We start from the raw sequence: 24,020 nt of genomic DNA, 5'->3' as shown, positions 1-24,020 counted from the left end.
CAGCCCCGGCCCCACCCTGAGCCACGCAGCCCGGGGATAAAGGGGAGAGGCCCTTGGTGGGTCGCACCCTGCCCTGGCCAGTAGCGGTCAGCGGAGGCGCGGCGGGTCCCCCCATCCGCGGGCGCCGTCGGGGAGCCGGCCCTCACCTGGGCCTCTGCTGTCCTCTGCAGGGGTGCTGTGGCTGTCGGTGGTCTCCGAGGTCCTCTACATCCTCCTGCTGGTGGTCGGCTTCAGCCTCATGTGCCTCGAGCTCTTCCACTCGAGCAGCGTCATCGACGGGCTCAAGCTCAACGCCTTCGCCGCCGTCTTCACGGTGCTCTCAGGTAGGGCGGTCGCGGCCAGGGCGGGGCGGGCAGCACCGGTGGCCAGCAGGGGGCGCAGCCCCGGTCCCGCGCAGCGTGGTGGGCGGAGTCCTGGGGCGCAGAGCCCCGCCCCCAGCCCCGCCCCTCGGAGCCCGACGGCTTGGTGATGGGCGGATCCAGGGCGCAGGCGGAGAGGGTGGTTTTACAGAATGGGTGGGTGGGTGCGTGGGTCGTGGTGGCTTTTGTGGGGCTGGGGTTATGGCTCAGTGGGAGAGCATCTGCCCAGGATGCATGAGGCACCCTTGTGTGCGCACACGAATTAGAAAAAGGAGAAGGGCCAGGCCCAGCGAGGCACGCCTGAGGCTCGAGCCGGAGGATCACAAGTTGGAGGCCAGTCTCAGCAACTTAGTGAGGCCCTAAGCAACTTAGTGAGACCGTGTCTCAAAATTAAAAATAATAATAATAAATTTTTTAAAAGGGCTTGGGGTGTGGCTTGGTGGTAAAGCGGCTCTGGGTTTAATCTCGGGTACAAAAAAAAAAGAAGAAGAAGAAGAAGAAGAGGGCGCTCATTGGGGTGGAGGACACCCACGTCACCCCTCCGCCTCAGTTTATTTGCCTTTCACCCTTCCACCGGGAGATGCTGAGTAGGACGCAGACAGTCAAACACACAGAAGCTGGGGGGGGGGCGTGGGGGGTCAGAGACTGCGGGAAAAGACCTCAGAGGCAAAGATTTTGAGGGTTTCAGGAAGGAGGGGACAGTCACCAGCATCGTGCCACTCAGAGAAGTGCAGCCACAGGGTGCCAAGAAAAGGCCCCTGGATTCGGTGGCCTGCTACCCAGGGTCTGGGGTAACCCCTAGGTGGAGGGTGTGTCAGAGGGAATCCAAGGTGCCCCTGAGCTCTGGCTCCAGGAGGCCCGATGCACAGAGTGACACGTGGCCTTGTGGCCATCCATCCCGCTGAGGAGCCGCGTGCGGCCTGAATCTCCACCACAACACGATGCCCGGGGGTCCCGCCCGCCCCTTCCCAGCTCCTGGAGGCAGAGAACCTGTTTTTCATGTGCTCAGCATTTATTGACCGCCTGCTGCACACGGCCACTGTGCGGGGAGGTGGAGGGAGTAGGAGGAAGAAGGCTCAGGCCTCATGAAGGCAGCCGTCCTGCAGAGGGACGGGCTCAGATGATGATGACTTGGCGTGTGGATCTCTGTGCCCCTGGTGTGGCGCCCACCCGACCTCTGCCCAGGGCGTGGGGACGGGCAGGGTGGGGCATGAGGAAGGCAGCCTTTGAGCCGAGGCCTGAAGGGCAGGCAGAGTCCACTCTGTGGGCAACTTAGAGGCAGCGGCATGGCCCAGCCTGGTGGGGGGCAGAGTCTGGGAGTTTCCTGTAGGATGTTCAGAAAGACAGGAAGGTAGGGGGTGGGAAGAGGGCTGTTGAGAGGGGCACTGAGAGCCGAGGGAGGGCCTTGACACTTCGCAGGGATCTGCGCATTTCACCAGGCCGGCAATAGGGAGCCATTGAGGAATTCAGAGCAAGGGGCGAAGTGGTCAGGAGGGAAGGACCACTAGTCCGCTTTGAGCAGGTCTGCATGCTGTGCGTGGAGCATCCTGGCCCTCGGTCACCCCCTTCATCTCTTCTTCAAAGAACCCCTTCGTGGTCCCCAGCACCCAGCCTTCCCCCTCAACCTGGTGACTCCAGTCACGAACAATGGTTGTGGCCCAGGAGCATCGCAGGCTCCGCTCTACAGAAGGTCCTGGTGGCCGAGGAGACAGAGACCCGTCCCTCATCCTCCAAAGGTTTACCAAAGTTTTCAACCCTCAAAAAAATTTTTGAAATCCACTTTTCCTCCCAGTGGAGAGTCTGGCTGCTACAGTAAATAAGATTGTCTCCATAATTCCTCGCAGATAAACAACCCAGGGCTCAGGGAGGTTAATTGACTTGCCCAGGGTCACACAGCTGGCTCATTGTGGAGCTGGGATGAAGCCCCCCTCCAGCCCGCTTCAAAGCCACCGGGCGGAAGGGGGAAGATTTCATTTCTTAAGTCCCGTGGAAAACAGTAACTGAGAAGCATGCAGCAGGCAGATGAGATATTAAGACCAAAGTGGCACGTGGCGGAGGGGAGGGGCTTGGAATTCACGCCTGGGAGAGAGGCGCCGGGCAGGGAGACCAACTTGGAGTTGGCAGCTGTCTGACCCGCAGGGCCAGGAAGCCGGATTCAGGGACGCCTCAGAGAGCAGGGCACCGGTGCAGAGGGTCCCGGAGGGGTGACCTGGCTTCTGGCCTGTGACTAGGGCAGGGACGTGCTTCTATCCAGGAAGGAGCCGGCAGGAGGCGTGGACGGCAGCCAGCCACGGAAGCCAGCCGGGGAGCGCCTGGCTCCTGCCATCTGCTGGCCCAGCTCAGCCCAAGGTCAGCGGCTCTAGAGTGGAGGAGGACGCCGAGTTTGGGGACAGCCCCAGCTCAGCTGGTTATTAGGATTAATTAGCCAAATCAACCCCTTGGCTGGGTTAGTCATAAAGGCCACCTGTGAGCTGGGCAGGGGCTCTCTCATTTGTCCCACTGGAATCAGGCCCCCCTGAGTCCCCTTGTTGACTGGGTCTTGACCTTGGGCTCTGTCCTTGGCCCGGGGAGTTCAGTTTAGCAGACGCCCTGCCCTTGATACCTGATCCAACGCCCGGTCCCCGATCCTCGCTATGCCCAGGACTGCCTTCCGCCTGAATCCTGTGCGGGTTTTGCCAGAACCCTGCTTAGCCCTGGTGTTTCGTCTTTTATCCATTTTTTAAAAATTTCTGTGGTGCTGGGGATTGAACCCAGGGCCTTGTGCATGCCAGGCACGTGCCGTGTCCCTGAGCTGCACCCAGCCCTGAGGTGTCCTTTTAAGGGACATTCCATCCACTGACCCCTGCTCCTTGCTAGACACCTCCTTCTGTGCCCCTTGTGGATGGCCCTGAACTCACCGCGAGGTTTCCTCCAGACACTCGTCGTAAGTCGGAAACATCCTCCATCGATAGTGCATTAAACACATGGACTCGGCCATCCTCCCGGCTCAGCCCCCCAGTGCAATGCAGAGCGTGGCTCATCCTCCCTGTGGTCACTGAGTTGACCAGGAGCCGTGGATGGCCCTGCTGCCCAGAACCGAGACAGAGGATCGGCTGGGCACAGTGGCACACACCTGTAACCCCAGCAGTTCTGGAGGCCGAGGCAGGAGGATTGCAAGTTCAAGGCCAGCCTCAGCAACGTCAACAGGCCCTTAGCAACACAGTGAGATCCTGTCTCCAAATAAAATATTTTAAAAGGGCTGGGGTTGTGGCTCAGGGGTTAAGTCGCCCATTTACAGGTGGACAGGTTGTTTTGGGGGTTAACTTTTTGGAGCTGTGTCTGGGACATTGTGTGTTCTCCAACCAGGAAGCCCCGCTGGGCTCTGGTGTCCAGAGTGTTGATGGGATTTGGTGGCACAGGCTTGGTGGGAGGAAACCTTGGCCACCTGGTTGATGGCCGTCTCTAGGGCCCTCCCCTGGGTCAGGCTGGTGCAAAGCCCCAACCTTCTTACAGGGTGATCTCATTAGCATCTCATTAGCATAGACTCAGGTGGGCTCCAAGGGGCTGGTGGATAACAGATTAGAGTTGCCTTCCCAGGAACCGGGGGCAACAGCCAAATTCTTTCTTACCCAACAGGTGGCCTAGCTGCCCTCTGCTCCCAGCTGTGTTTTCTTTGGGCAGATGGGAGCCATTGATAACATTTGAGGTGGGGAGGGGCCAGGGCTGATCTTCCGTAATCTGGGACCAGAGTCTTGATTTGCACGAGGGCTGGGGCCGCTTGGCCAGGTCCCCTGGGGAGTCCCTGTGAGCTCTGGATGCTACAGGTGTCCCCCTCGGCACCAGCCCCTTCCAGCCCCTCAGGTGCCCACAGACCCAGCAGAATCTTTCCAGATCCCAAAGCGAAGGAGGCCAGTGCTGACGTCATCCCCTAAACCAGGTGTGCCGGGGACAGGCCAGCCCTTTCCTGCAGAGTCTCCATCTTGATCCCAGTGTCCATCCCCCCGGGCTCTAGATTTGTCTTCAAATCTCCAGGCCTCTGTCCTCACTGTCTTTGCCTGGGGCTGTGCCACATGAGGTATGTAGTCTTATTCGAGGTCAGGCAAAGAGGGGACCGGGTTGGGTCAGGGGTCTGAAACCCCCGGGACTGGGAGTGTCCCAGAATTCAGAAGTTTTCGGATGCTGGATGGTGACATACCCCCCCAGACGGGTGCACCTGGAAGCTGACATATTCCTATTCCTGCAGGAAAACCTGCATGAGCACACCAGGGGTGTCACGAGAGGTGACAAGTGGCCTCACATCTGTTGGCTCAGGCCTGGCTCTCTGGGAGTTTCAGCCAAGTCCGGTTTTGTGTCCAAATGAACCATGAAAAAAAGGATATGGATTTCAGAATGTCCCGGAATTGGAGACTGCGGACAAGAAATTGCAGTTCGTAGCTCACGTTTATTGAGCGCCAACTCTATGCTGGGCACAGCACCTCAGTTTAGCCCTGTGATGGCGGCTGCTGTGATTGTCTAGAGTTTAGAAAACGGAGGTGCTCTGAGCTGGTCGGTAGCAATTCTGGCTTCAAAGCTCATGTGCTCTGAAATCCCTGGAGCAGTCAGTGTACCACGCTGTGCATCCACCACCCGCGCACACAACCCTCCTGGTCCAGGGCTCTGTGTGGCTAGGGACAGACATGAGACCGGCGCTGGTAACTTTGGCACCTGTGGTCATTTTGGTCTCGAGTCCAACACCCACACGGTCCATGCAGATGACACCAAAGCTGCCCAGGTGTGATACAGCAGGCAGCGTGGGGACTCTGGTAGACTCGGGGACAGCTCATGGTTGCCATGGAGAAACATGCCTGGCATTCAAGGAGAGCCAGGATCTGGATTTTTATGGAAAAATCTCCTGATTTTTTACTTCAGAATGTTTTAAAAATGACTTTATTAAGGTGTAATTTACATACCATAAACTTTGCCCATGGGAAGCATGTGATTCAGTAGTTTTTAGTCACCGCCGTCTAATTTTAAAACATTTTCATTGTCCCCCAAGTAAACCCTATATCCACCAGCAACCACTCCCCATTTTCCACCAACGGGTCCAGCCCTAGGTCACGGCTAATCCACTATCTACTTCCAAAGATTTGCCCGTCCTAGCCACTTTGTATAAATGAATCATACAGCCAGGCTCCGTGGTGCACGCCTGTCATTCCCATCGGCTTGGGAGGCTGAGGCAGGAGGATCGCGAGTTCAAAGCCAGCCTCAGCAATGGCGAGGCCCTAAGCAACTCAGTGAGACCCTGTCTCTAAATAAAGTACGAAATAGGGCTGGGGATGGGGCTCAGGGGTCAAGTGTCCCTGAGTGCAATTCCCCCGTACCAAAAATAAATAAATAAAGGGAGTCGTACAATATATGGTCGTATATGGCTGGCTTACTTCATGTAGCGTTATGTCTCCAAGGTTCATGTTGTGGCAGAACTTCCCGAACTCGACTCCATCCCGTGGCTGGGTCCCGTCGTGTCTGTGCGCACTGGTGGATAGACCCCTGGGTCGCTTCTGCCTGTGGCTGCTGTGAACAGGCTGCGGTCAGCCTCCCTGGGCTAGAGTTTGTGTGGACGCACGTTTTCTTGTCTCTTGGGCAGATAAAGGGGAGAAATTGCTGGGTTACTCGGTGTTTAACTTTTTAATTCAAAAATGTTTTGTGCCGGCCAATGAAGCACCACCCAGATCCCCAGCGCGCCCCGGCCCCCGCCAAGGAAAACGCAACCTCTTTTCACCCTGAAGATTAAAAGACGTCTCGCTCTTTCTCTCTGCTCCTTTAGAGGCCCCAGGCAAAATCTCCTCTGTAAATTAAGGCTTTTGAAGATAGAATCCGCCATGGGAAGTCTTTTCTAAGAGGTTTGCTTCCCCCTTTCCTGCAAATCTCCGGAGGGAGGGAGTTCTGAGCCTCTGACCTGTTGCATCAAGGGAAGAGAAAGGGGTGTGAGGCAGGGGAGGAGCAGAAATGGACATTTCCGCGAAGGATCATGGAGTGGCCTGGGGGTCGGTTCACACGCCACCGCTGGACCTGGAGCTGGCCCGGGTAGCAGCCCGCAGACGCTGGGCAATAGGTGGAATCCTGTTCTCACTGAGCCCGATTTGACCGTCAGAGGGTTTGTTAGAAAATCTGATCTTGTCATTTCGACTTGGCATTTACCAAGTGTTCCATTTGTGGAATAAAGATCCAAACTCCTTGCCATGAGTACAAAATGTGGCCTTTGCCTTCCGGTGTAATGTCACCTGCTACTGCTCATCGCCCTACCCGGCTGTTGCTCTGGGCCTCGCCTGGGCCTCCCCGGGCCTGGGCCTCGCCTGGGCCTCCCCCGGCCTGGCCCCCTCCTCCCCTCCCCTGACACTGCGTCTCCCCTCCTTGACATTCAGGCCTTGCTCAACGTCACCTCCTTAGGAGCTCTTCCCGCGCCACTCTACCTCTGGTCCCTTCCGACTTGTTTCCTGAACAGCACTTGCCAGTCTCCAAGCCCATCTGGAGTGTGGCGGGCACCCCATAAATTTGTTTGAGTGGCTGAAAGAGCTTAGGTAGCCACACGTCACTTAAAGACGGGGACACGTCTGAGAGCTGTGCCATCGGGCGATTGTGTCATCGCAGGAACATCACTGCGCGCTCAGGTGCACCTGACCCCGGAACCTGGCGACGTCAGGGGGGTGGGGGTGGGGGGCCGGAGGGATCAGAGAGGATGCGCGAGGCTGCTGCGCGGTGCAGGGCTCTAGGAGTGCGCATGTGCTGCCACAGCCGACCCGCAGCGCTGTCTCTGCGCTGTGACCAGGTGCGGTGTGACCGCCGTGGCTCCCGCTCGGCTTCTGAGACAGGGACAAGGCTGGGGTGATCACACTGGTATCGCCACGAACGTGAATAACACCTTGGGCTGTGACCTCACACTGCCACAAGGTCACTAGGTGGTAGGAATTTGGTCATCTTAAGGGGTCACTTGTGTACGTGGCCATCATTGAGAGGTCCTGGGCAGCACAGACTCTATGACGCCCCGGGGCCAGGGTTCCTCATCCTGGCGACATCTGGGGCTGAATCTTCCTCTGTCACCACCTTGTCCTGCGCACTGGAGGGTGTTTTGCCCATCCTGGGTCCTCCCACTCTGGATGCCAGAGGCAGTCCCTCCCAAGTCTCCACAGCCCTAAGGGACTTCTCAGCGGGCAGTGTTCCGGGAGGCGGCTCACCTGGAGTGGCGGCTCACCTGCGCTGCGCTGCGCTGGGCTGGACGCCAGGCTGGACGCCAGGCTGGGACATGTGGGCTCCCTAGGATGGGGTGCAGCGGGGACCCTCGGAGGCTCTAACCCGGGAGGGACAGTGCAGGATGGTGAGATTTGCAAAGACAGCTCTTGGGGTAGAGGAGGGCCGGCACACCTCTGGGGCAGGGGGCAGCGGAGGGGTTACTGCAGATGTCTGGCCACAGGAGCCGGTGGCGGCGGGGGACAGGGAGGCAGAAAGATTTGGGAGAAGCAGGTCTTAGGGATCCACACCCCAGAGGCCCAGGACGGGAGGCCTGTGGAGTCCAGAGGCCAGGTGTGGCCACGACTATCCCCACCTTGTCCCCTCTGTCTGGACACTGTGCTCTGTCCACCCCCGCCCCTCTGCCTCACCCCCAGCTTCATGAAGCCCAGGAGGAGGGTGCTGTCTTCGCCCTTCAGGACGCGATAACAAAAGACACCGACAACTGGGCGCCTAGAGACCCTAGGTGTTTGGAGGTCACGGTTCAGAGGCCGGAAGTTCAAGGCCAGTGCCCTGGCTGACTTGGTGTCTCCGGGAGCTTCCTGGTTTATAGTGGGCGCCTTCTGGCTGTGTCCTCGTGTGGCCGCAGAGGAAGGCACTAACCTTCTCAGAAGGCCACTAACCCCATTCCTAGGGCTCCACCCACATGATGTCATCACCTCCCAGAGGCCCCGCCCCCAATGCCATCGGGCAGGAAATTTGGCCTCAACAGGTGAATTTGGGGGGGAACACACACATTTAGACCGTCGCAGTTGCCAAGGGGAAAATGTCACTCGGGTGTTGCCAGCATTTCTGATTCTTACAAGAGAAGCCAAAACTCCCATATTTTAATGGAAATCTTCCAGATATTTGAAAAGTTGGCCAACAGGTCCATCAGGTTTAAGGGCCTTGCCAACATCCGCTCCTGGAGTCGCCACGGGCTGCCAGACTTGGGTCGTGCTGTGCATATTTCTGTCTTGGGTCTCTGTAGTCATTGATTGTACTTCACTGTTTATGTCACGCTGCTCCTTAGCCCTGGGGGGTGGCTGCCGTCTCCCCAGGCTGGTCCCTCGCCTGGTATGTCCACGGCGCTTCCTAAATGTTCGTTGCATGACTGAGCTGGGGTCTTGCAGGAAGACAGTGGCCCATGCGTGTTCAGAACGTTCTAGAAGGGAAATCGGACTTGTCAGCTGGAGACAGCCGGTGAGGCTTCTCCAGAAGGCCGGGCAGCGGGGCAGCTGCGTCCTGTCACGGGTCCCCCCAGGTTGATCATCCGTGATTTAAATTCTGCCACAGTCTTGGCAGGCTCCTGGAAACTGGGGACTCTCTGGGCGGTCGGGCCTTTCATACCAATGAGCCTGGCCTCAGGCCCAGGGCCAGGTGGAAATTGGGCCTTGGGGGTGTGGGAAAAGGCCAGAATTTTAATAAGTCTAATAAAAATTGGAAGGAAGCCCCACGAGGCGGAACTGCTGGCTTCTGTGGGTTTCAGTGGACTGGAGGAGTGGGCTGAGACGGGTGCTGGGAGCTCGGGCCTGCTCTCTGGGGATTGCCAGGAGGCGGGGACCGGCCCGAGGCCCAGGCCCTGGTTCAAGGGGCAGGCTGGACTCAGGGTGCACTTCCCGGAAGCCAAGTCCCGTGGGTGGGGAAGTCAGAGGTCTTGGGTTCGCTGTGCGCCTCTTCCCAGGGCCAGGACTCCGTCCAGCAGAGGGCAGTACAGGCATGGGCTCCAGCCCCAAAGGAATGAATGGGGTGCACATCAGGCTGGGAAACCGAGGCCAGAACCTTGTGGTAGGGGAAGGCTGGGCTTCTGGAGTCCCTCATGCTCCCCGCAGGCAAGGGCTTCAGCCTCTCCCACCAGAGGGAGCCAGGCTCTGGGGACTCCTGGGACAGCCTGCGGGAAGGGGCCCTCTAGTCTGATGAGGGCGTGAGTGATCCAAGTAAGAGCCGGCCCACCCTCTGCCTCCCAGAGGGTCCTGCCTTGCCACTGACATGCAAGGTCTTTTAGTTGGCATCTCACCTTCTCTTTAGAAGGAAAAGCAAGCCCAGAGAGGTTAATTAACATGCCTGAAGTCACACAGCTGTGAGTGGGGGAGGCAGGCCTACAGCCGGGGATGCCTTCCCCCCAACCCTGCCTCACTCACCGCTTTTCCGGGGTGAGTGTGTGTGTTTCCCTGGGTCTTGTGTGTTCCTGTCTCTCCTCACTAGAGCGTGAGCCTCAGGCCAGGTCTCGGTCTCTCGTGGTCATTCCTGGTCCTTTGTGCCTGGCAAGGGGCTTGGCTGGGCTGCAGTCATACCCTGAGCTCCTTCTTGGGTGGGGGCTGGGTGCTCTAACAGGTGCTCCAGGGGTGCTGAAGGCCCGTGGCCCAGGTGTGGCTTCTCTCCTCCGCCGAGCTCTCCGCGTTCCCTGGGCCTGGCTCTGTAGACGGGATCATGGCCGCGGCTACCGTGGGGGCTGTGGGGAGCTAAGGAGGGCAGAGTACAGGGCTGGCCCAGCAGGACTCCGGGCAGCCTCTGTCAAGGGACGGGGTCTGGCCTGTGTAGTTGTCTGCATGTGGGCTGCGGTCCTTCCTGGTGCGGCCAGCAGGGGGCGGCCTGGCCTTGGAGAGCAGATCTGGGGCCTCAGCTCTGAGGCTCGGAGCTTTCCTGAGCGGCTCGCGGGGCCCGTGGCCTTCCTTTTGCGTTGTCAGTGCCTTTCCGGTCTCATTTCTGGTTTCCGGTCGTCTCATGGTCCAAGGGGCTGAGACTCACTGGACCCGAGGCAGAGCTGCATTTTAAAGGTCACGCTGGGATTCGTCCCTCGGTGCTTTCCTTGGTGGTGGAGCAGAGGGGACGGACAGCTGCCCTTGAGAAGATGAAGTCCAGCCATGACTTTGGCTTTCGAGGACTCTTCTGAGAGCTGCCGGGACGTGGCTGTCCCAGAGAGGAGGCAGCGAAGGGCTGAGCTTCGCTGGCCTCTGACTCTTTCTGGGTCCCCAAGTTACAGTGGGTCTCTCTGGTCCAACACTTGTCCAACTTGGTCATCACGACTGTGCCTTGGGAAGCTCTTTGCCATTCTCAGGCAGGGTCGATTGCACCCCATCCTCAGCCCAGAAGCGGCCCCCTGGTCACCAGGCTTGGTTCACGACAGGCATGTGACAATGGTATGGCATTCAGTCCCGTGATGTTTGTAGCCACTGCCAAGACACCAGAGATGTCTCTTAAGATGAGAAGATGTGATCCCACGTGTGGTTGTTAGTGTCCTAATACAGCTGGGATGGGCTGAGCCACAAAGGAGGGTGAGCCTTCAGCACAGGGTGGGTGGCAGGGGCTGGGCCAGGGCCACCGGGACTCCCTGGGCTGCTGTCTCAGTCTCTCCTGCCCCCATATGAGGGGCTTGGGTTTGGGGGCTGTCATCAAGGAGCCATGATATTCCTGTGAGCGACTGAGGCCTCGGGGCTGGGCTTCTCTGTTGCCTTGATAGACTGTGTCTCTGGGTTATATTGGTGACCCAGTAAGTGGAAAAAAAATCCAAATTATAATAAATGTAACTGGGTTAAATTCACGAATTAAAAGGCAGAGTTTCTTGGGCTATAGAAATAAAAACAACCAGATCCAACAATGCGAGAAGTACATTTTAAAAGTTATAGAAAGGTAGATACGAATGGAATAACATATACCTGGAAAATACAGACCACAGTAATCTGGGTTAATAATATTGTTATTAGAAAAATAGAACTTAAGGGCTGTGGTTGTAGCTCAGTGGCAGAGCGCTTGCCTGGCGTGTGTGAGGTCCTGGGTTCAATTCTCAGCACTGCATATAAATAAATAAAATAAAGGTCCATTGCCAAAACTAAAAAAAAATTGTTTTAAAAAGAATACATAGAATTTAAGACCAAAATCACAAGGGGACAAATAAGGGAAGTATAGATGTAAAAGAATAAGAAAAAAAATGGATTTATTGCAATCACGTATTTACCTAAAAAATAACAAGCACTTGTCTAGCATGGAGCCTGGGGGTTGATTCCTAGCATGGCAAGGGAAAAAATCCAGTAGCAACTGTCTGAATGAAGTAGATAAACCAGCCATGGGGGGCGGAGAGGTTGTTTAACCCCAAAACACATCTCAGAAGCCGATAGAGAAATAGACATGGAGGTTCTGAGCTATGGAAGGCTCCAACCAGACAGCTAATGAACTGGGATTATTAAGTATATGAAGAACTCTGTGACCCCTGGCCCCCAAATAAACCCCCAGGGAAGACACACTTCTTTCAAGCCCTCACAGACAGACCATGAACAGACCTGCTGGGGTCAGGGTTTGGAACAGCTTTTTCTGTTTTCAAAACTCTGTGTTGAGGGGCTGTGGCTGTGGCTCAGGGGTAGAGAACTTGCCTACCATGGGTGCGGCCCTGGGTTCGATCCTCAGCATCACATAAAGATAAATCAATAATTAAATAAAGGCATTGGGCCTCTCTGTTGCCTTGCCTGACTATGCCTCTGGGATATATTGGTGACACAGTAAGTGCTAGAGTCAGTGGGAAAAAAATCCAAATTATAATAAATGTAACTGGATTAAATTCACCCAAACTATATTGATCTGCATTGTGTGGGGTATGTGTGTGTGTGAGAGAGAGAGGGACAGAGAGGGAGAGAGCCGGTGGAGCGTAGGGGCTGGGAAAGACAGACTGGCCGTGGCCGATCCTAGCTGGGCTGGAGGAGCGCCCCAGGCAGAGCAATTAGAGGTCTGGACTCTGCCGTCTGTGTTGGGCCGTGAGTGTGCCCCCCACCAAGCACACCCAAGAGGGGAGAACTTTCCCCGACCCCACCAACCAGCTGAGGCTCAGGCTGGAGGGGTCTTGCCTGCCCTGGTCTGGTGAGGCCCGGGGCCCCGCTCTGTCACCTGCTGTTGCCCTGCATACCGTTACCTGTGCCTTCCTGGCGACGGTGGCATGAGCTTAGCAACTTGAAACCGAACACAGTTAAGGGCTCACAGATCTGTGGGGAGTCTGGGCCTTTGGGGTGCTCTGCAAGGTCACAGCCAAGGTGTTGGCCAGAGTGGATCCTCCCTGGAGCTCCATGGCCAGAGACCACCCCAAGCCTCCAGGGCCTTTGGTTCCTCGCCACGAGGACCCCAAGGTGGCCACTGACTCCCTCAAGCCACCCGGGGTGAAACCCTGCTGCAGGAGAGGTGCCGCAGCCTTAGGTCAGGTAGTCTCATACATCCTGTCACCTCTTCATGTCTCGGTGACGGTGGCAGTTCAGGGGAAACATGAAGTGAGGGCCTGGGGGTGCCCTAGGATCTCCCCACCACACCCTCATAAATGGCAGCTTGGCAGACTTGGTAGAGAGCTCCCTGGGACTGAAGGCTGAATGGTGTGTGACGTGTCCATTGGGTTGGGTCCCCTCTGAGACCCTGAGATGTTCTAGGCCACTGGCTGCTCTGGGCTGGAGGGTCTCCACGGTGGATGAGGGGACTCTGACATTTCTGAAACCTAGTGAACTTGGCCTCAACCACTGGGGAAGGGCCTGGAATCTGAGCCTGCAGAGAGGAAGAAGTAAACAGATATGTGAATGTCTAGAGCAGTGGAAACAGTAAGTGCAAAGGCCCTGCGGCACGAGTAAGCTGGGGTCCTCCAGGGACAAGGAGACCAGTGATTGGAGAGGATGGAAGAGGGCAGAGGGTGGGAGGTGAGGTCAGCAACGAGGCAGAAATTTCCTTTGCCAGAACTTTAGCTATGGATCCCCTATTGGTGGATTTTAAAGCCATTTCCACACTTTCGCATAATACATACCTTTGTCCATAAGTCTTGGCCCGCACACGCAAATGTACCTCAGGGTAAATTCCCGTGGTGGAACTGCTGGGTCAAAAGGAAACTGCATATTCACTTTGGATAACTCCGAAGAGGCGGCGGCCCCGTTGGCCCCTCTGCGGGTCCTCTGTCCTTGGTCCCTCCCTGGACTTCGTGTTTCCCACGAGGAGCTGCTGCTGTCCCCCTAGACGCCTGCCTTTCCTGTCCCCAGCCTCCTCCCTTCAGACGCCAGCTGGGAGTCCAGGGCCCTGGAGGCCCCCTCCCCTTGATGGCAGCCTCCACCGGGGAAGGGTCTCCTCGCCGACAGTGTTTTCTGTGCACCTCACAGGAGGCGGGGACCCTGACCCCCCCAGGGGGCGGGGACTCTCCCCAGGGGGCGGGGACTCTCCCCAGGGGGCGGGGACTCTCCCCCCAGGGGGCGGGGACTCTCCCCAGGGGGCGGGGACCCTGACCCCTCCAGGGGGCGGGGACTCTGACCCCCCCAGGGGGCGGGGACTCTGACCCCCCCAGGAGGCGGGGACTCTGACCCCCCAGGAGGCGGGGACTCTCCCCAGGGGGTGGGGACTCTCCCCCAGGAGGCGGGGACTCTCCCCAGGGGGCGGGGACTCTGACCCCCCAGGGGGCGGGGACTCTCCCCCAGGGGGCGGGGACTCTGACCCCCCAGGAGGCGGGGACTCTCCCCAGGGGGTGGGGACTCTGACCCCCCAGGGGGCGGGGACTCTGACCCCCCCAGGAGGCGGGGACTCTGACCCCCCAGGAGGCGGGGACTCTCCCCAGGGGGTGGGGACTCTCCCCCAGGAGGCGGGGACTCTCCCCAGGGGGCGGGGACTCTGACCCCCCAGGGGGCGGGGACTCTCCCCCAGGGGGCGGGGACTCTGACCCCCCAGGAGGCGGGGACTCTCCCCAGGGGGCGGGGACTCTGACCCCCCAGGGGGCGGGGACTCTCCCCCAGGGGGCGGGGACTCTGACCCCCCAGGAGGCGGGGACTCTCCCCAGGGGGTGGGGACTCTCCCCAGGGGGTGGGGACTCTCCCCAGGGGGCGGGGACTCTCCCTGTGGCTACTGTGAGGCACTGAGTGAGCCTGCGCCTGCCACGGTTTGTCTCTGGGAGGTGGCGGCTGGCACCGAGGACAGGGACACCCTGCCTGGAAGGAGGGGCCGCTCTCGCGGTTCTCCCTCTGACAGAGCCAGGCTGCCCGCGGCCTGTGACATTGCCCCCTGTGACATTGCCCCCTGTGACATTGCCCCGCCTGGAGGAGCCTGGGGGCCGAGGGCTTCCCGGTGACCTCCGCTGCTCTGCAGATGTGGGTCCCCGAGCAGTGGCACCACGCAGACCCCGGGGCGTCCCAGACCTACGCCCCAGTCTGAGCCAGAGGGAGCCTGGCTGGGGCCACCTGCCGGAGTCGCAGGACCCCTCAGAGGATGCAGGAAACTCCACCCCCGCCCATGGAATAGGCCAGATAGAAATTGCCGAGGGCCTTGAGCAGGGGCAGCAGGGCCAGTGGGAGCAACGACAGTGACATCAGGCCAGGTGTGGGGTGCCAGAGGTCCCCTGCGCACTGCCCTCCCTGCCCCAGGCAGCCTCAGAGCTGCTCGGCCCAGGGCCGGGCCTCAGCGACCCCACGGACCTCAGTGCAGCCCCGTCCTCCTGCCCCCTGGCCAGGTGTGGGTCTGGGTCCCAGCCCTGAAGGGAACACATCTCAGATCCAGTCCCAGGACAGAGGTGGCCGCCAGAGCCTGCAGTCCACCTGTTTTCCACCTGTTTCTGGGTCCCTCCGTGAGCCCTGGAGCCAGAGGGCAGGGGAAGCCCAGGACGTGAGGCCGACAGTGTCATCCTGCCCCAGACCCTCTGGTGACTCCTAAGGGAACATCCCCCCCACTTCCCCGCCCCGCGTGTGACACTGAGTGGCCCCGTGCCCTTCCTGCCTTGCTCTTCTCCCCACCGGGTCTCGTCCCCAGAGCTGCACATTTGCCAGGTCCCGGGAGCCCGCCCTGGCTTCCTTGGCTCAACCACTGACCCAGCCACCCTCCCGGCCCCTTCTGTCCCCTTCTTCCCTGCGTAACATTAATAAAACTCAGGTTCATGTTTTTATTTTCTGTCCCCTTTCGTAAGACTCTCAGCTTCAGGCGGGCAGGAAAACTGTCTTGTACATTCCTCTATTTCCTGGACCATGGAGAGAGCCTGCCATAAAGTAAATGCCTAATAAACGTTTGTTGAATGAATGAACGAAGAGGCGGCGATGGGACCACCTGGACTCAGGCTCTGGCAGACTTCATGCTGTGTTACCCTTGGATAGGTTGCTTTGCCTGTCTGAGCTTTGCTCTCTCCTGTGTCAAATAAGCTGTGACCAAGCCTCGCCCTCCTGGGATAAGGCTAAGATGGCGCAGGACTCGGGATGGTTGCGTCTTTACAAACCGTGAGGCGCCCCAGGTGGGGGGACAGCCTCTCTTGGCTCCCCGGAGGTTCTGCAGCACACGACTGCTCCATTTTCCTCGTGCACAGGCAGCTTCCTGAGGACTGGAGCTAGTTGGCTGGTACCGCAGCCCTGGGCAGGGAGGTGGTGCTCAGGGCCCTGGGAGCCCAGCCCGCCAGAGCAGCAGGTTTGCGGTTCGGCTAATTCAACCCCCCGAGCAGGGAGGGCCGGGCGGCTCCTGGGGCTCCCCAGGCTGGCAGGGGTGAGGAGGGGCCTGAAATTCCAGTCCCCAACCTGTCACGGGTTGCTTCGTGCAGGTCGGGGGACCCACCCCTGAGATGGGGACACAGGGACATTCCTGCCCGGAGCCCCGGCCTGTGGTCAGACCTCTGGGCAAGCAGAGGGACAGAGGGGATTGACACAGCCTCCCTCTCGCTCCACTTCCCGGATGTCCCCCGCGATGTCACCCCCTGCACGGGCCCCGTGTGCCCTGTGGATTAGCCTCCCCTCTAAATCACTCGCGGTTGTTTTTGGAAACTGGAATTTAATCAGAAAGGAAACCTCAGGTCCCTACCAGAAACGTAAGGCCAGTGTCGCTCCAATAAAGAGAAGGTGACTGTGAAAGCCGTCACCATTGTCGACACGCCTGGGCACCTCGAGCCTGGCTCCAGGGGCCACTTGCCTCCTCGCCCCGGGTCCCAAGGACATCGGCAGCACTTGCAGTCACATCTGGATGTCACATCAGGGCTGTGTGTGCGTGTGTGTGGCTCCTAATGGGTGGAGGCCGGGGACACTGCTAAGCATCCCTCCGTGCGCAGGGGTCCTACGGCCAAGGATCTTCTGTCCCCAAATGCAGGTAGGGCTGAGGCTTAGAAATGGTGGCTTTAAGTAGGCCCGAGTGGCCCAGAGGGGCACCTGGGCTCTGGGCAGCTCTGACCTGGTCAGTCCTGTGTCCTCCGGGCTCTGCTCACTCCTCCCCCTCCTCAGGGGACCCCGGATGTCACTTCCATTCCACCGTCATTTCGGCCCCTGCCCTCCTGCGGCGCCAGGCTCATTTTGGTTTTTAATCTTTCACTCCCAGAGATGGCCTGGGCAGCTGATTCCATGATTTTACCAGCTCTCAACCGTCCTGGTCGAGGGGGCCATCGGGAGAGCCAAGAGGGCACCTGAGGCACGGCAGAACCTGTGCAGGACCCTGTCCCCTGTGCTGCATCTTCAAGACGCTCCCACTCTCCCGACCTGGCTATTAATAAAGGCACACAGTGAGCTGGTGACTCGGGAGGCTGAGGCAGGAGGATCAGAAGTTTGAGGCCAGCCAACCAGGACGCACTGAGTAGGTGCCAGCTCTCAGGGAGGGTGCGTCATTCGCCTCTGAACCTTTCTACGTGGACACAGGAGCTTTGGGGGACACGGCGTCCCCTACAATAGCCCTTGGGATCATCCTGTCTTCCTTCTCTGCCTGCCCCACCCCCCTCCTTCCCTTCCCCCGGTCCCCAGCTCCCTGTCCCCCGGCTCCCTGTCCCCTAGGCAGGTGGCTTTACCTGGCTTCAAGGTGAATGACGGAATAGCAATGGCTGCTGCTTGACCTTGCAAGTCCCCAAACCTGTGTCCTCACACACCTCGTGTCACCTTTTAAAATCCCCAAAGCCAGAGAGTGGCACTTGTACCTCCTGCAGCTGTGCCCTGGCGCCATGAATGTTTCACATCTGGCCACTCAAGTGAGGAGACTGGTGTCCGGCACCCGCTCACCCGGGCTGCCCTCGCCCTGCCAGTCCCCGGGGCCACTTCCTAATGGACCATCCTGGAGCCCCACCGGCAGGGCCTGGGCTGTAGAGAGGGCTCCTGGGCATTCAGGAGGGTCCCCCTTTAAATGTCGCCTCCGATTTGGGCCACTCCACTGTGAAAGGCAGAGTCCAAACAAGAGGGAGGGGATGGTCAGGTGGTCTGAGAGGAGACCCTTCTGGACAGGGCAGAGGCTCTGGGAGCAGAAGATGCCGTCCCGCCTGTCCCAGGTCCTCGGAGGCCAGAGCAAGAAATCAGCTGAAACGGGAGCTGGAAGGTGGAGGTTACGAGTGAGGAGCAACTTTGAAACCCCGAAATCCGCTACCAGGAGAGGCTGCGGGTTCTCTGGAGAGTGGCTAAAAATAGCTCCTTCTTTAAAAATAGGTCTGAGCCTTTCAGCAGCCCTGGCTCCCGGCCGGGGGAGGGTGTGCAGAGCAGGGTGCACGCTGCGCGCCACCCCCCGCCAGGCTGAAGGACACCGGCTGGTGACAGCCTGTGCTCTCTGGGGGGGCTGGGGTCGGTGTGCATAAGGGATTTATCTTATTTTCCCTCTGCCTCCCGCTGACGGTCTCGGTCTCGTGGACACGGACACTCCTCCTCTCCTCCTCTCCTCCTCTCCGGGAGGCTGCGGCGGGGCAGATGGGAACTGGGTCACTCCAAACAGCCTCCTCCAACAGCTCCCGTCCCCCCGGGCCCTCCTCGTTCCTGACTTTCCAGGGTTGGGGGGTTTGCTGATACCCAGGCATCCCTGCTCCCCACCTGCCCACCCCTCCTGCACCCCACTCCTTGGGTGGAGCGTCCTGTGCTGCCCTCCTGAGCCCCGTGGCCTGATTCTCTCCAGTCCATGCACCACTCAGCAACGAGGCCCCGGGTCCCATCTCCAGTGCCACAAAAAAAGAAAAATGCACCCAACTTATAGTGGTGCCTCAGATGAGGCTAGATGGCTTAGAACTGCCCATCAGGTGCCCTGCTTAGCCCACCGTGGCCTCTCTCCTTTCTCCCCAGCCCTACTTAACCTCCTCAAGCCAGCCTCCTGCCTCGGCCTCCCCAGGGGCTGGGACCACCACACCCAGCAGGGAGCCTCTCCTGGCCTCCCCAGCCGGCCGGCCCCAGGCTTCTCTGACTCAGGGTGGAGCCTGGCTGTGGCTGTCCCTCCCGTCCCCCTGGCAGCACGGGGAGGCCTGGCCACTTGCCCCAGTTGCTTTCCCTCCATTGAGAAGAAAGTCCTGGTGCATCCCGTCTGGGCCGCCCGCCATGCATCCGTAAGAACCATGGGTTTTCCTGCAGCTGTCTGTCCTTCCTTCCTGCTCTGCACCAACAGACCAGGGAGGGGTGGACGGAGCCAGCGTGGGGTCCAGCGAGGGCCCATGTCGGGTCGCACTGGGGGACGATAGGAGCCCATTCCTCCAGGAGGGTGTTGGCCTGAGCTGGAGAGGGAGCCGCCAGGGATGAGGGGTCAGTCCTGCTTGTCACAGAACAGGAGGAGCAGAGGCAGGGACACCAAGTACAGATGAGCAGGTCACTCGCGAGACACTCAGACCTCGAGCGTGTGTGTCCCAAGTGCACAGAGCAGAGCCATCAGGGGGTTCATGGTGGTCCCAGCGCCTCACCTCCAGATGGACAGTTCCGTCACTCCTAAATGGGCCACCCCCTGGTGACACCTGTTCTGGCTCCAGGTATCCTCTGCCCGAGACATGCAGGTAAGGGTCACGGCTGCTCCACGGGAGCATGGTCTTGCCCGTGTCCCCAGCCCAGCAGCACGTGCTGGCCCCAGGCTTGTGGCCCGGCTCCAGGGCTCCCTGTGTGTGTGTGGGGGGGGGCAGGGCCTCTCACCCCATGCTCCTGCCCCGGCTCCTCGCTGTGTCCTTCAGTTAATTCAGCAGGTACCTGAGTGGGGCGTTCTGATTGGGTCTGTGGCCTCTTGCTGGCCTGCCTGGGCCTGCACGTGGGGTCACCAGCCGTGGCCCCGGGTCCTGCTCCTCCCCATCCTCCGCCCTGGAGGGTCCAGACCAGCTCCCGACCACAGGAGGCTGTGGATGTGGGCGCTGGGCTCCCGGGAACAGCCTGCCGTCTTCTGTGGTCAGTTCATCTGTCACCTCCCGACACCGTCCCTGAGGGCAGCCTGGAATTCACAGGAGACATCCAAACAGCCAGGCAGGCGCCAGCCGGGTCCTGGAATCTGGGTCGCCCCGCAGCCCCTGCAGCCTGGAGCGTGTGTCCTGAGGACCTGGGTCCAGGCCTCGGGGATGCCCAGGCACCAGCGCCCCACCTCCCAGGGACGCGGCAAAGGATGATTGGGGGTGTCCGACTGGCAGCCCTGTGTCACCTGAATCCCCGGCCTTGCTGCTGCGCTCACTTCGGAGCACAGGTCTCCCAGGGCTGGGGACACTGCCCAGCAAGCCACGTGCCCTTCCTTGGTTGTGCTGCTCCACCCCCACCCCCCCCTCGACCCCCACCCCCCCCTCGACCCCCACCGCGGCCTCCCCCAGCTCGGACCTTGCGTCACCTGTGCTCCGAGGACAGAGGAGCGAATCTGCCCCGAGCTGGAGTCTCACGTGCAGGTTCCTGGTGCCCGATTCCCTGGGGGAGGCGTCCCAGCCCCTGTCAAGAGCCAGCCCTGTGTTCTAGAACCTTCTGCGACCTTCTCTTGACCTTGCCCCTGGGATCGCCCCCTCGCTGCTCTGCTCCGATCCGTCTCCCTCTGCACGTGACCCCCGGGTCGGCATGGAAACCCCTAGACCCCGGCAGTTAAATCCCTCCCGGGTCCCCGTGCCCTCTCCTGCTGCCCCGGTGGCAGGGTGCTTGGAGGGTCTCCTCAGCGGTTCTCGCTCTCCTCTTCTCCGCCTGTCCCCACGGGCTGAGCTGGAGATGGAGCCAGGCAGGGTCCCCAGGGACCTCCTTGTTGGCACATCCAATGGCCCCCCTGCCCCCAGCGTCCCCCGCCAGCCCCTCCCACTCTGCACAGGCACAGTGTCACGCTGGCCCAGGGCCCCATCTTGGGACCCTTCCTTCCTTCCTCTGTTTTCTCCTGTAGACACACAGGGTTTTTGTCATCCCTGAGCTGATGGCTCACGCACTGAAGTCCCCGCTCTGGCTACTCCAGGAACCCCGGCTCGTTCGCTCAACGGCTCACTTGATATCTCTGCTCGGATAGAAAAGAGGCATCTCGGGCTAATGCAGCCCCCGAAGGATTCCACCCACCCAACCTCCTCCTCCTTCAGCTTCTTAGTAAATGGCACCACCCTCTGCCCAGTTGCTCAACCCAGAACCCTCGAGTCCACCCTAGATTCTAAGAAGCCCTCACCACCCATCTCAGACCATTGCAAGTCTGTTCATTTCCTGTCCGAGGCCATTTTGCTGTAACAAAATGCCGGAGACTGGGTAATGCATAAAAAAAAATAGGAGTTTATTTGGCTCAGGGTTCTGGAGGCTGGGACGTCCAAGGGCCTGGAGCGGGCTCTGTCTGCACCTGAGGGACGCAGAGGGTGTCACATGGTGAGCCAGAGCAAGCAGCTAGTTCAGGCATCTCTTCTTCCTCAAGCCACTGATGCCATCAAGCCCCCCCCCCCCATGACCTCAGCTACCCCTACTTACCTTCCAAAGGCCCCACCTCCACACTCACTAGCGCATGGATCCGGGGCACTTTGGGGGAACTCATTCAAACCAGAGCACCCAGACTTCAAGAGCTGCCACCAACTCTGGTCCCAGCAGCGCAGCTCAGCCTGGCCTTGCGATGTCCTCTCCTCTGGGTCCCCTCTTCCCTCCTCCCCCATCACCATCCGAATCCACCAAACGGCAACCGATGGTCATTTGTTCATTCAACAAACACATCAACTATCTACTGTGTGCCAGGCACAGGGCGAGGTGCTGGGGACCTAGTGGGAGGCAAAACAGACCAGGGCCGCGGTGTGGCGTGCGCCGTGCGTCTCAGCTCCGTGCGCCTTAGCTCCGTGCGCCTTCACCACTCCAGAACACTGAAGGAGGGCTCCCGCGTGCCCAGGGCTATTTTAAGTGCAAATACCTGTGTGTAATAAGAACTGGGATGCATTCCGCTGTCGTTTATTTCTTTAAAAAATCAATTAAAAAAATAAAGAAGACCACTTTCTGTGATCCCGGCCCTGACCACAGACTGGGCTCTGTCTGCCCAGCGGGAGCAGCTGGGAGTCTCGGGGCAGCTCGTCCTGCTCTGGCCCCAGCCTGGCCCCGCACCAGCCCGGTTCTGGGCCCTTGACCTCATCCTGCACCCCGGGGTTCTCCAGGATCCCCCCTCGAGCAGCGAGGACCTGTCCCCACCTCAGGATGAGGCTCGGGTGCCCCAAGGCAGTGGAAAGTCGCCTCCCGATCTGGAAGCCCTGGGAGCGTCCCTCCAGCTGAGGACACTCGGGACAGACCCTGCCGGGACCCCGCTGGACAGAACAAACTCGCGTCTCGAAACCTGACCGAGGGCCCATTTTTCGAAGCAGAATCTTTAAAATGCGATCACGGAGTCTCTCCAGGTTGTCTCTGAGTGAATTGTAATTTTCATTTATTGAGTTTTCTTAAAGCCCGGCCTTTCCTGTTTGGGGATGAATGGAATTCAATTTAGGAATCGATGCTTTTCCCAACCAAGACTTTGGGAAATTAATTATTCCGCAGCAGGCTGGGCCTCGCCTTCCGGGCGCAGCTGGGAGGTGTCACATGAAGATACCGCGGGTCACCTCTCCCCGGTCCTTCCAGGAGGCCGGCTCCGCTCAGCCTCGCCTCCCCCCCTCGCCAAAGCTCCTTAGATGTCCCTGCCCACGACTCCCATTTTACAGATGGAAAAACTAAGGAACTGGGAGGTCAGGTAACTCCCCAGGGAGCCAGACTGGCTGGGCATTCTGCTGGAAGGGACCTGGGGCAAGTGATGGGCAGGAGAGATTCAGAGGTCCACTGGGGCCGGAGGGGCCTCTCTGACATAAAGCTAAAAAAAAAAAAAAAAACGACTGGGGATGTGGCTCAGTGGGAGGGAGCCGCCGAGGCCGTCGTAATAGCCGAGGACCTAGGGAGCCAGGAGAAGGACAGTGTCCATGCCCTGCCTGCCCAGGGCTCGCTCCTGGGGAGGGCAGCCGTTCTAGACCAGAGGAGCAGAGATCTGCCCTGGATCACGGAGGACACCAAGGTCTGATGACTTAACCAGGGTGGCTCTGCCACAGGGACAGAGACCGAGGGGTCAGTGAGGCAGATCAATGGCTCAGGAAACAGGGCTTGGGGGACGCTTGAGGACCCCTTATCTGAAATGCTCAGGACCAGCGTGCTTTGGATTTTGCATTTTTGGGGAGTATTCACGGACACGTGGAGAGCCGTCCCAGGGTGGGAGGGAGCCAAGTCCCCACACTGGCTTCTTGCCTGTTTCCTCCACGCCTCGGACACTCGGCCGGAAGATGATCTCCAGCGACGTCTTCAACCCACCTGCGTCTGGACGGCAGTGTGTCGCGTGGGGTCAGGTGGTGGTGTCAACCCAGCGCCCAAAAGATGGTCCGATTCTGGAGCATTTTGGATTTTCACGTTCTGGATGCTTTCAGACCTGTACCGTGGAGTCATTTAGAATCAGCGAGGAAAGAAGGGGCTGTTCTGTAAGAACTCAAAGCGATTTGTTAATTGAAAGAAATACGCAAAACTTTAATATGCCTCCCGTCCTCTGCCAAAGCCTCCAAGGTAAATTCCTGACGGATCCACATCAACATTAGAAAAATATAGGAGACCGTGTGAACCGGGTTGGTTTTCTTAAAGTAGCTCCAGGAAGCCAAGACCACAAAGGGAAAGACAGATAAGTTCTGCACCAACTTCAAAAACGTGCGACCAAATCGAGATGTCCAGCCGCGGGGAGATGGAGAGACAGACAGACGGCGCGTCCTGAGAATGGAACGTTTTTTTTCTGAAATAAAAAGGAAGGAGCTGTCTGGCGGGAAAAGACAGAAACCTGAAACTTATGTAGCTAGTTGGAAAGAGTCGGTCTGGAAGGCGACATTCTGTGCAGCTCCAGCCCATATGACCCAAACCGTGGGCAGGAGAAAGACCAGTAGTCGCCAAGGGTTTGGTCCCAGTGGGACGAACAGGTGGGTCCCAGGAGACTTGCCACAAAGTATTCTATTCTGGATGAGCCTGTCCTGATGAGCTCAGGTGGATGGATACATTTGTCAAAACCCAGAGAATCCACAGTAGAAAGAAGGAGCCAGATCATGAAGGATGGGTCTCGGTCACAGAGTATCAATATGCGTTTATCCACCGTTACAGGAGCAAGACGCATCGATAAGGGAAAACTGTACAGGCCCAGAAAGGGGTTTATGGGAGCTCTGTGCTTCATGCTCAGATTTTTAAATGAACCTAAAACTGCTCTTAAAAATGTTTAGCAGGGCCTGGTGGTGCCTTCCTGTAATCTCGGCGGCTCGGGAGGCTGAGGCAGGAGGATCACAAGTTGGAGGTCAGCCTCAGCAACTTA

The 24,020-nt window shown here is 58.9% G+C and overlaps 1 protein-coding gene across 1 annotated transcript in view; it reads left to right on the top strand.

Annotated features, from left to right (window-relative positions):
- Positions 1-24,020, top strand: part of Gsg1l (GSG1 like) — a 174,370-nt gene that overhangs the window by 114,160 nt on the left and 36,190 nt on the right. The window contains exon 3 of the mRNA XM_076840431.2: positions 171-323. Within this exon, the coding sequence (XP_076696546.1) occupies positions 171-323 (153 nt within the window). The remainder of the gene's footprint in view (positions 1-170; positions 324-24,020) is intronic.

The sequence above is a fragment of the Callospermophilus lateralis genome, chromosome 19, assembly GCF_048772815.1.
Source record: "Callospermophilus lateralis isolate mCalLat2 chromosome 19, mCalLat2.hap1, whole genome shotgun sequence".
In the NCBI taxonomy this organism is placed as follows: domain Eukaryota; kingdom Metazoa; phylum Chordata; class Mammalia; order Rodentia; family Sciuridae; genus Callospermophilus; species Callospermophilus lateralis.
This window is presented reverse-complemented; position numbering and strand designations above follow the sequence as displayed.